General features: G+C 31.7%; 1 protein-coding gene and 1 long non-coding RNA gene across 3 annotated transcripts; both read left to right on the plus strand.

Moving 5' to 3' along the window:
• Positions 1 to 5,390: 5,390 nt before the first annotated feature.
• Positions 5,391 to 8,069, plus strand: LOC117177338. The gene is made up of 5 exons (XR_004467689.1): positions 5,391 to 5,489; positions 5,555 to 5,904; positions 5,998 to 6,177; positions 7,383 to 7,510; positions 7,882 to 8,069. It is a non-coding gene; the product is annotated as an uncharacterized LOC117177338 (long non-coding RNA).
• Positions 8,070 to 9,681: 1,612 nt separating this feature from the next.
• On the plus strand, positions 9,682 to 11,244 carry LOC117177116. 2 transcript variants are annotated; one of them, XM_033367610.1, is made up of 6 exons: positions 9,682 to 9,817; positions 9,902 to 10,030; positions 10,256 to 10,426; positions 10,529 to 10,726; positions 10,804 to 10,867; positions 10,951 to 11,244. In XM_033367610.1, exons 2-5 carry the CDS (start codon positions 10,007 to 10,009, stop codon positions 10,858 to 10,860), a joined length of 450 nt encoding a protein of 149 aa, XP_033223501.1. In that variant the 5' UTR covers positions 9,682 to 9,817; positions 9,902 to 10,006; the 3' UTR covers positions 10,861 to 10,867; positions 10,951 to 11,244. The 2 variants fall into 2 exon arrangements, with proteins under 2 accessions (XP_033223501.1, XP_033223500.1); XM_033367609.1 differs by having other exon boundaries at positions 10,804 to 11,244.
• The last annotated feature ends 442 nt before the right edge of the window (positions 11,245 to 11,686 follow it).

An 11,686-nucleotide genomic window follows, 5' to 3' on the forward strand; every position in this document is an offset into this window, starting at 1 on the left:
TACTAGCTGTATAGAATTACGAGTATAGTATCGTTAGCACGGCCCGAACGAAATAAAGCTGTATATATATAATTCGGTAAAATATGTCGACGTCTTCTGTATTTAATATTTTCATCATTAATTTTTTCATTTAATTTTTAGAAATTTAACAAAAATCATTATAATATTCAAGTATTAAGGGTGGAATTTCACGGAGCGATTATCTAACCTGTTTGGACCTACATGCGATATGCTTCCTTTTCACTTATTAAAACATTATATATAAATTTTTGTACCGTTTTTTATTACCTAGAATGCATTTTTTCTCTTCATTAAATTTATAGAATATATACATATATATTTTTTAAATTTGTACTTTAATCAGCAAACTTTCTTTCATCCCGTAAAAAGTTCCAGAATTCAAATTCTCCCGCTCTTTACTGTAAGATAAAGTTTCGTAAAGTTTGGTCGAATGAAAAGCTTCATGAAACATTGGAAACTTTTCAATGCTTACAACAAAGTGTCAAGGAAAATATGAAAACAAAAGCAGGAAAATTGCAAATAAATTCCAATTCCTACCTTGCCTACCTTACCGATAACTTTTTGCTCGAAGAAACATTTGCATTGTACTTAATTTCTGAAGAGTGAAGATTCGAACAAAAAAAAGTTCAAAATATTTTCAAAAATTAATTTTTTTTGTAGTTCCAAAAATTAAGAACCATTCAAACGTTCCTTAGTGCCATTTTAATTATTCTGCCAAATTTTCATCTTGATATATCAATTGGTGTTACCGTAGGTTGCTGCGCAACTATCTTTTCTAAGCAAAATTTCCAGTTTTCTAAGCTAATATTAAAAATTTTTTTAAATAAATCACAATTTCTATATATCCATTGAAAGATAATTATTTCTGGTTGAAGCGATTATTATAATATTTATTGATGAACATTTATCTTTTTGGGTGCAGATTTAATAGTTTTGTTGAAAATTTAACAATTTTATTATAAAGTCATTATTTTTGTTCAAAACTCAACTGTTTAATTGAAAAATCATTTCATTTTTTTTAGATGAAATAAACTGTTTTGGCTTAAAAAGAAAACATTTTTTGGCTTAAATAACAATTATTACTATTATATTTTTGGTTAAATATTCTTTTTTTTTTAATTTTTTTTTTCAAATTCTAAATTTCTAGTATTTAGTGAAAAGTTAAAATACTTGGCTAAAAATGAATTTTTTTAGTGAAGAATTCATGACTTTAGTCGAAAATTCATTTCTATGGTTAAAAATGTAACTATTCTGTTTAAAAATTAAAAGTTGAAAATTTTGTTTGATAATGTAAATTTGTTTAAAATTTACAGTTTTTTGATAAAAAGTTAATTTTCTTGGGGACCATTTACTTCTTTGATTGAAAAACAATTGTTCGGTTGAAAATTATCACTTTTGCAAAAACAAAAAAAAACACATTTTCGGTTACAAAATTCAAATGCTTTGTATAAAATTAATCTCTTTCAGTTAAAAATTCAACTGCTTGGTTAAAAATTCCTATTTTTTTGTAAAAAATGTGACTAGTTTGTTCGTCTTCATCTTTAGATGCCTTTTGTACTTGACTATTTAACAAGTTGGTTGAATTAATTTATTGAGAATTCGTCTGTTTGGTAGAATATTTTTCTTAATTAAAATTGCAACTGTTTGTTTCTCTATAAATTGGAATCACTAAAAAAATTTTATGAACTTCAATTACTGATTCAGATAAAGCTATGAATCAGCTAATTTTGAGTGAAAAATCATTAAAACTTAGTAATTTATCAGTGAAAATAACTGATTCAATTCTACATATTTAAGTAAGTATCGTTTTTAGCAGAGGATTACACTATTTTCTTGAAAATTCATCTATTTTGGTTGAGTTAAATTATTTTTTTATTTATAATTGATATATTTTTTAGTTTAAATACCAACTATTACATTTTTTTTGAATTTAATCAAAACTAGTAAATTTTTTTAACCTGAAATATGAATTTTGAATGAAAATGATCATTTTTAACCATACAGTCGAATTTTCAACCAAATGTAGATGAATTTTCTGCTAAAAAGATTAATTTTCTGCCTAAAGACACAAATTTTCAACAACCACATTACATTTTTAACCAAACAGTTGCATTTTCAAACAAAAAGACTAATAATAAACTAACAGTGTAATTGTATATATTTCAACCAAAAAGTGTTTGTATATTGAAGCAGATATTTTCAATTAAACGGCTTATTTTTTAACAGAAAATGATGAATTTTTAACAAAGTTATTAAATTTTTAACAAAATAACAAAATTTTTTAACAAATGATTCATTCTTTAACAGAAAAAAAAAGAATTCTCAACCAAAAATGTAATAATAAACTTTTCAGCCAAAAATAATAAATAATTTTCTTATTGTGCCATTATATTAGTTCAAGTCATGCGTATTTTGTGGGGAAACGAGAAAAATGTGACTTTATAGCGTTCTTTAAATATTTAAAATTTTTCCGCTTTAATATTTGAAAGTTTTGAAACTTGAAATGTTTCCAAAGTTAAATGCAACTTTACAGGGGAATGGTCGCAAGATAAGATGCGCAGTAGATGCGATTCACAGATGTTTGCATCGAGATTAGACATAAGGAGACCAAAACCAAATTAGTGGAACTGAAAGTGAACACTTTTCTCATGGAGAATAGTCATAAGGAGACCAAAGTAGTGGAACTAAAAATGAACACTTTTCTGTTGCTAGAATTACGCACACACACAAATGTGCAAAATCACACTTACGTATAGTTCAAAACTTCCCGAGCGTGTCGTGCCAACCGCACTTAAAAAAAAATATGGCTGCCGATGTGAACGCGAGTCAAATGTAAATAAATAATGATTGAACAACACCACAAAACCACACCAACAGGTGTGGTTTCAAGTTTAGTGTACAAGGCTTTCAGAGTGGTATAAGTTGTATGTTTACTGTTTTTGTTACGAACGCGTCAAATACCTGTCGCACGCATAGTGTTGGTAAAAGTAATTTGATATTTTCATAAACATACTACCTACCTCTTCCATGGCGAATCATTTTTTATTCCACAAACATTTCAAAAAATCCTGTCTGATTATCAATTATTTATTTGTTCAAGCGACCTGTCAGAACAAAACAATGGAGGCGGCTATATATTTTTTTAAGTGCGGTTGGCACGCCACGTTCGGAAAGTTTTGAACTATACGGCAGTGTAAATTTACACGTGTTTATACATGTTTACATTTACACATGTGTGCGTACTTCTGGCAACAGAAAAGTAACCGCTTTTGGTGAAGTTCATGCATTACAGATTCATCTCCTTATATCTGTTCTCCATGACTTTTCTGTTGCTAGAAGTACGCACACACACATGTGCAAAATCACATTTACGTATAGTTCACAACTTCCCGAGCGTGGCGTGCCAACCGCACTTTAAAAACATATGGCCGCCGATATGAATGCGAGTCAAATGTAAATATATAATTATTGAACAATTAATAGTTTGTGAATAAAGGCAAGGATGTTAAAATTAAAGATCGCTGTATAAAAGAGAAAGTTTCGAATAAGTGTGGTTTCAAGTGTATAGTGTACAAGACTTTTAGAGTGGTGTCAGTTGTATGTTTATTGTTTTTGTTACGAACACGTCGAATACCTGTCGCACGGATAGTGTTGGTAAAAGTAATTTGAGATTTTCTTAAACATACTCCCTACCTCTTCCATAGCGAATAATTTTGTATTCCACAAACATTTCAGAAAATCCTGTCGGATTATTAATTATTTATTTGTTCAAGCGACCTTTCAAAACAAAACAATGGAGGCGGCCATATTTTTTTAAAGTGCGGTTGGCACGCCACGCTCGGAAAGTTTTGAACTACACGTAAGTGTGATTTTACACATGCGTGTGTAAGTACTTCTGGCAACAGAAAAGTGACCGTTTTTGGTGAAGTCCATGCATTGACAATGTAAAAAATCACACATACGTATAGTTCAAAACTTCCCGAGCGTGGCGTGCCAACCGCACTTAAGTAAATATGGCCGCCGCCATTGTTTTGGTATGGTTTTGTTTTGACAGGTCGCTTGAAGAAATAATTAAATGAAGTAATTAATAATCAGACAGGATTTTGTTAAATGTTTGTGGAATAAAAAATTATTCGTCATGGAAGAGGTTGTTAGTATATTTATGAAAATATCAAATTACTTTTCCCAACACTATGCCTACGACATGTATTCGACGTTTTCGCGATGTAAATATAACCTCTCTATCGATAGAATTCTCAAAGTATATGCTAAAGATTCTCAAGGCTCTGAGAAGCTCTGAGACATTTTCCGCAGGCACTCTGGTAGATATATTGAAAGGTCCAGGTAGCTCGTCTAAATGTTTTGAAGGCTTTAAAATGTCCTTTTCAAAATTTAAATAAAAATACGATCATAAGTAAGAAACAGAAAGGCTATATCAATAGAGTAGCCGACATACTCAAGGGTCTTTTCTTGAGCTTTCGGATTAAAATTTAGAAATAGATTTTTTTAATTTCATAGTTAACAACCTAAAAGGTAATAATTCGGAATCCACGGATTTCGATGATTTCAGATGTCTAACTTTCTTTTTTAAATGTTTAAAATTGGAATGAATACAAAGTTTCTCGTAAATGGATTGAGTTACGCCAAAATAGACAATATTTTTTAATTCAACTCGAAAACTGTATATTAGTATGTAAGTTATAATTATAAATTAGTATAACGAGAAAATTCGTCATTAAGAAAAAAGTTTTAATAATTTGAAGAAAGATTTAAAAAGGGAGAGTCGGGTTAGCGACGGCCAACTACGGTAAATAACTCTGCCTGCCCGGTATGTGACGAATAAAAAAAGACCATTGTATTACCATCGCATCACTCTTAAAGCGTTCTATAAAAGGACCTTGAAGAGAACATTAATTTCTCTGACTATCTCTGAGACTAAATCATTAAAATCGAACCTACAGATAGTCTGAGACCGGCCAGGTTATTTCGCCTGAGAATCCTCTGAGAGTTCTATCGTTAAGGCTTCAGTAAATATGAAGAAAATATTTTTTAAATTAACATTTAAATTATTTACGATATCATGATTTTATATAGAATTATAAGCATTCGAGACCAACGCGTCGGCAATTTGCAAAATGCAAGTGCACTCCTTACCAAGTGGAGAAAGAAAATAAAGGATAACGACGATTTTTTAAAGTACCTAAGTTAAGAAAATACAATTTGCAGATAAATACCCTGTGACAAAATAGCATCAAGAGATTATAATAATTACATTGCAGGATATGAATCTAAGAACTGAGTAGGAAGAAGCTCTTTCGATAACCCTGAGACACTTAGATGTTCTTTGCGAGATACATTTTCGAGCGGAAGATGTAGAAACGTTCTTTGAAACGAAAATGCCGGATGGAACAATCCACCGGATTCCGAAAAAACTTAAAAGTTTAAAACGGAATGCTATTCCGATGAAGGTATGGTTTCATTTGCGAATATCCATTTTGTCGTAATGTATAATATTATATGCAATTTATTTCAGGATGATGATTTCGAGAACAGAACCGAAGATGAAGGCACCAAACCACATCTTCGTGTACTTGCACCATGTGTTCTTAATGCAAAATAGCGTTGTTTATGCAATTTGCAATTTCTTTACATTTAATTAAACTCATATGAAATCTTAAATATGTTATACCATTTTCTTCAGAATAAGACTAACAGAATCATGGAAAACACCCAAAAGTCAAACGAAGTGAATGGCAACTTCAAAATCTCATTGATCAAACACATTTTGCGCAAGAAAAGGAGAATCAGGATTCTGACATCTTGTACGAGGGGATAATTTTTCTTGAAGATAACGTACTTCGCCAAAAGTATCTACCTGAAAAGGTTCGGCTCCATTTCTTACAATTCTTCTATGAAATTAAGTTTTTTTTGCACTTTGAACAATTAAAAATGCCAAATATGAACCCCTTTTTCCAGCCTCAAGCTTTTAGTATAATAGAAAATGCCTGGTACACGGACAACTTGAACCAAAAATTGGAAAATCGAGTGAATCTGGAGCCTGTTTTGCAAGAAAATGTCAATCAGGGTTCAATCAGCTTCCAGGCTGTGAAACCTCTCATGGAGAAAAACGGGAATCAGGAGTATCTATTTCAAGAGGTTCGAATCCATTTCTTGCTATTCTATTTTTGAATAAAGATTGATCGTTTTTACTTGAAAATGCGCGTATTAAATTTTGCATTGAGAATTCATCTTTTTTGGTTGACAATTCAACTACTTGGTTAAATGTTGAACTAATTTGTTCACAATTCATTTTATCGATTGAGTATTAAACTATTTTGTTGACAATTGATTTTATTTAACTTGCAATTTTAACTTTTCTATTAATGTTTTGAAATTGATCGTTTTTAGATAAAAATTCAACTCATTGGTTAAAAATGTATGTATTAAAATTTGATCTTTTTGGTGAAAACTTCCAACTGTTTGCATACAAAGTAATCTGTTTGGGTTGAGGATTAAACTATTTTCTCTAAAATTGTTATTTTTTCTTCGAATTCAATTGTTCTTTATTAAAAAATAAAATGTTTCTTTGGTTCAAGTATGCTTTGCTAAAAAAAACTGCCTCGTTGAACATTCGTTTTTTTTGTGGAAAATTGATCTTTTTTGGATTTAAAATTCATCTTATCTGATACTTTCTGAGTTGAAAATGCAACTCTGGTCTAAAATTAATTTTTGGTTTATTGAAAATTCTACTATTTTCTTAAGAAGACATCTTTTTTGTACGAAAATTGAACTGCTTCGTTAAAAAGTCTTTTTTTTTTAATTGAAAACGTATTTTTTTTTTAAATTTAAAACCAATCTTTTTTCCTGGAAAGAGTCTTGACTGAAAATTTTACTCTTCAACAAAACTCGTGTTTCTGGCTTTGATATTTATCAATTTGGTTAAAAATTCAACTGCTTGTGATTGAAGTTAATTCTTTTTTGTTTGAAAATTCGTTTCTTCTACTTGGCTGTTCAACTATTTGGTTGTGAATGCAACTGCTCGGTCTAAAATTAATTTTTTTTTTATTTAACCATTTGTTTGGAAAATCATCTTTCTTTGTTGACTGTTATCTACAAAATTCTAGTTTTTAGTTAAAATCCTCAACTTTTTCATTGAAAATTAGATTCTTTTTTAGAAATTTCATCATATTAAAACCAATATTTATATTGGATTCAATATGAATCCAATATCCTATTGAATGCAATATCAGGAGTATCTATTTCGAGAGTTTCGAATCCATTTTTCTAACCTTTCCATGCGAGATTTTTTTTCTTCACGTTCAAACCAAAAACAAATACAGAATATTTAATCCTTTTTATAGGCTGAAACTTGCATTGTCATAGGAAATGATATAAATAGTAACTTTGATACTTCTATGGATTTGACACCTTTGATACAATTTTTCATCAAGCTCTTAAGTTGATCTTCTCATAGCTTCCACGTTAAAAGGTATTTTTTGAAGCTTAGGTGGCAGTCCATTTTTTTCGTTAAGTTATTGAAAAAATGATAATGTTTCAACAGAACTAACATTTACAAAAATGCATTCGTTAATAAGAATCTCATTTGGTTATAAATAATTTGTATCAAATACATCGTATTTCTTCCTGTGTTTCTCTTCAAAAGTCATGTACAACGTGAGATGAAAAAATTTTATGAGTAGAAAAAGCTTCACATTGTTTATGAGCAAATGAGATTTTAATTAAAAATTCATGTTTGTAAATTCAGAAGTATACTTATATATAGGTCTCTTTTTTGGCTCCGCACAATCTTTTTTATGGCTGTGTAATTAATAAACATGAAACATTTACTGTTTCTTTCAGATTGAAGGAAATTCATGCAAAAGTACGGTTCTATCTACATCTCGATGTCGCCAAAATATTCCAGGGCAACATATCAGTATGAGTAGAGCGCAGGATAACAATATAACTGCTATATATACCTTCAGAAAATTACAAAGCGACGTTCAAAGATGTCTTCCTCAAGATTGGTGTGCAGTAATTGGTAACCGATGCAGAGTGATTGTAGGCAAGTTTGATCATTTGACTACAAGTTCAATCAAGTTGATTATTGACAAGGACATGTCTGCCAATGTACCTACATTCGAAGGAGGACTTGTGAATCTCTTTAAAATGTTGTTCTTTGAGCTGCAATCTTTTCCAAATCTACTATTTGATAATACATCAATTGCATTGTACAAATAATTTTCCAGGTTTACATTAATGACGCAATAACCACTGTGACGGGAGTAATATATGTGCAATCTCTCCAAGATCTTCTTCATAATATTTCGGTACTAGAAACCGTTAAAATGTGCTCTGGAGTAGATAACATCACAAGGTACAGTTATGAAGTTTTTTCTTCAATCCCAGTCTGCAGATACACGTATTTTTTTTCTTCGTATAAATTCGGAATGTTTCGTACTTTAATGTAGATCTAAGGCTTGTTTGAGACATTTAGCAGCTACTGCGAAGAGCGATCGGTGCATACCGTGCCGCAAGCAACGTCGGCAAACATTAAATCGAGAATTATTGCAAAATTAATAAAATAAAGAAAAAGCCAAATAAAATACGCCCTTTGAAAGAAAAATTGAAACGAGCTAAAAGAAAGGTACGCATCAAATTGAATAATAGTTTATGAATCCGATAATTGACATACTTTTAATGTAATTAATGTCAGTGGAAAATGTTTTTACTAATGTTTTTTCCTTTATTGATATAAGGTTACCAAATTTAGAAAAAAAATAATGCACTTCAAACATAAGTGTGCACAAATAAAAGAAGCTAAGATTGAGGAAAAGATACTTGAACTTCCGGCTGAACAACAACAAGCTGTAAGGGCTTGCTTTGAAGCATCAAAAGTAACAAATCCAAGGGGGAAACGTTATGATACCCGTTGGGTTTACGAGTGTATGCTCATGCGTATAAAAAATAAAGGCTTATACGAACATATATTGGAAAAGAGGAAATTAGCAGTTCCCACTGTGCAGACTTTGAGTAAGTATATAAGCAAAATGCATTCATCTTATGGCTTCGATTTAAATGTTTTTGAGTGTTTGAAAGAAAAGTGTGCAGACATGACTGAATTCGAGAAAAGAGGTGAAGATAACCGCTATTGTAAATAAATAAGTACGACTGAAGAAATTTTGAGTCCTGATTATGAAATAATTTCAATCCAATAATAACTTTAACCTTAATAAAAAAATGCTTCCCCATTTCACGTTCATAAAATAGGTAAAAAATCTGTTTAAAAACGAAATGTTGATTTTTTCATTCCGAAATATTGTTTCGTTTTTCAGGAGTTTTGTTATTAGACGAAATGAAATTGTCTCCATACATGTCTTTCGATCGGAAAACCTTAAAATTCAATGGTTTCACTGACCTTGGAGCACACACTCCACATCATCAAAGTCGGGAACTAGGAGACCACGCTCTGGTATTGATGTTTCAGCTACTTGCTGGAAAATGGGTTCAAGCCTTGGCGTGCTTTCTCAGCAAAGGCTGTGCAACGGGCAAAGTACTCACCCATTTGGTAATAGAGTGCACGAACTGGTTACATGCTTGCGGACTGCATGTAGATGCTGTCGTGAGCGATGGGGCACAATGGAATAGAGGCATGTAGACGCAGTTTGGCATCGATGAAGACAACGTGTCTTGTCAACACCCCTTCGATGAAAACGAAAGACTCTGGTTTCTGTCTGATTTCCCTCATTTAATTAAAAATTTGAGCAATTCCATTGTAGCAAAGGAAAACACATGGGTAAAGTTTTCTTGTGGTTATTCCCATTTTCCTTAAAACATTTATTATATATGCAGGATTATTATCGAAATTTTTGCTTTGTAGACTCCTGACGGCATCATTAAAAAAAACATTGGAGGGCGGTCATTGAGGCCGAGAATGAAAATTTCTACAACATGAAAGTTGCTTTCAGAAAAGTACTTTCAGAAAATGAATGTTCCAATGGCATTTTACGTATGTATTTTCACATTCCTTTTACATGGGTACACTTCACGTCAGTAATTTGGAAATTTCCAATCACTTTTTTAGCATCCTATGTTGAAACTAATCAGAAAACTATTGCTTCATAGCAGATAAACGTTCCTCGTTCTCTCTCGTATATGTATCTGCTATCAAAGATCAATTTTAGTTCACTTCACCAACCTGACACAAGCAATTATTATATACAAATTTTTACAGTTATTCTCCGAGCCAGTGTTTACCGCCATGGACATATACTCTGACCGCCACGACGATCCGAAAGATAGTGGTAGCACACAATTTTTCAGCAAGAGAATATTAAACCTGATGAAAGGTATGATGTCGCGCTCACCTAAAGATGCCTTGCGAGAGACCTCCAAAAAATATCAAGTTAGTAATTGGAAAAAAATCGACAATTAATTATGTAAACGATAAAATGGAATTTTCCACTTATTTATTTTCAAATTGTATTCATATTTTCCTTTTTTCCAGTCCATAGACAAATTCTTGGAGTATTTTCTGGAATGGGAGGAGGGTGCCAAGAAGAATAAAATGCCTTTTTTGAGCCAGAGTACATGCTACGGACTTAAAGTCACTTTAAAAGCGACACTCGAGATTTTTGCGTTTCTCAAGCAGAAATGTGATTTACAATACCTCATGACCTCTAGATTAAACCAAGATGCTTTGGAGGTATGCACAATAATTATAGAAATATATTAAGCTTCGAATTCGGATTTTTAGATTGATGTGGCGACCTACGATTTTAGAATATTATCTCTCGGAGTTGTCGGGAAAGTAAATTGTACACGATTTTCTTCTTCTAACCTTTAGGTAACTTTCATTTCAAATCTAAACTTTCAGTAACACTTTAAAACAACAGTTAGGAACGTTCGAATAATCTAACTTTATTACAGTAGCAGATGTTAGAAGTTCGAGTCCGGCAGTGGCGGCCAGTAAGGGTTCGCAGCAGGTCAAAGTTCAAGGTTGTCACATTTTCCAAAATGCTTTATTTTCGAGAATAGCTAAACAGCAACATTGTAAGGGTTGGTCAGCACCGACTCATTTTTCCATCGGTTTGAGGGACAGTGGTGCCCGATACCTAGTCGTCGCCGGTACTCGGTACTCCAAATTTACTTCTGATTTGTTGCGAATCTATTTCTATTTGTCTCGCGCTCGACAACTCCGGTTCTACCTTTTTTTGTTTGGAATAAACGATTAGTGTATGTGCAAATAAATCTATTTATTCACTTGAACACCCTTAATCTTCAGATCAGTGTTAGTGCGTGGGACGAACCCACAATTGATATAGATATTTTGTGAAAATCCGCAAGGAAATATGCATACTTCACCAATTTCCCCTCTGAAGGGCTAAAGTTTGAGGTATTTTGAGAGCGAATGAAAACGAGAAAATGATCATTTTTAGACCAGTATAATTTAATCTTTTCTTTTACTTCGATTTTGGTGAATCAAACCTGAATTGTAGGCGGCTACTTATCTCTGTATAACTGTGAACATTTTTATATTATTTAATTGTAATTACATCAAATGGTTCAATATAAGGTTTCCATCTGCTTGTTATTACATTATATTCTATTCTGCTTTTCAGAGGTTCTTAGGTTTGATTAGACAAGCGTGTGGATCTAATGATCA

Source organism: Belonocnema kinseyi, chromosome 7, assembly GCF_010883055.1.
Source record: "Belonocnema kinseyi isolate 2016_QV_RU_SX_M_011 chromosome 7, B_treatae_v1, whole genome shotgun sequence".
Classification (NCBI taxonomy): domain Eukaryota; kingdom Metazoa; phylum Arthropoda; class Insecta; order Hymenoptera; family Cynipidae; genus Belonocnema; species Belonocnema kinseyi.

Coding starts and splice junctions, on each gene's coding strand:
- LOC117177116 (XM_033367609.1), top strand. CDS start 10,007: ATGAATGTTCCAATGGCATTTTAC. Junction 10,031..10,255: donor ATGTTCCAATGGCATTTTAC/GTATGTATTTTC, acceptor AAATTTTTACAG/TTATTCTCCGAGCCAGTGTT. Junction 10,427..10,528: donor AGACCTCCAAAAAATATCAA/GTTAGTAATTGG, acceptor CCTTTTTTCCAG/TCCATAGACAAATTCTTGGA.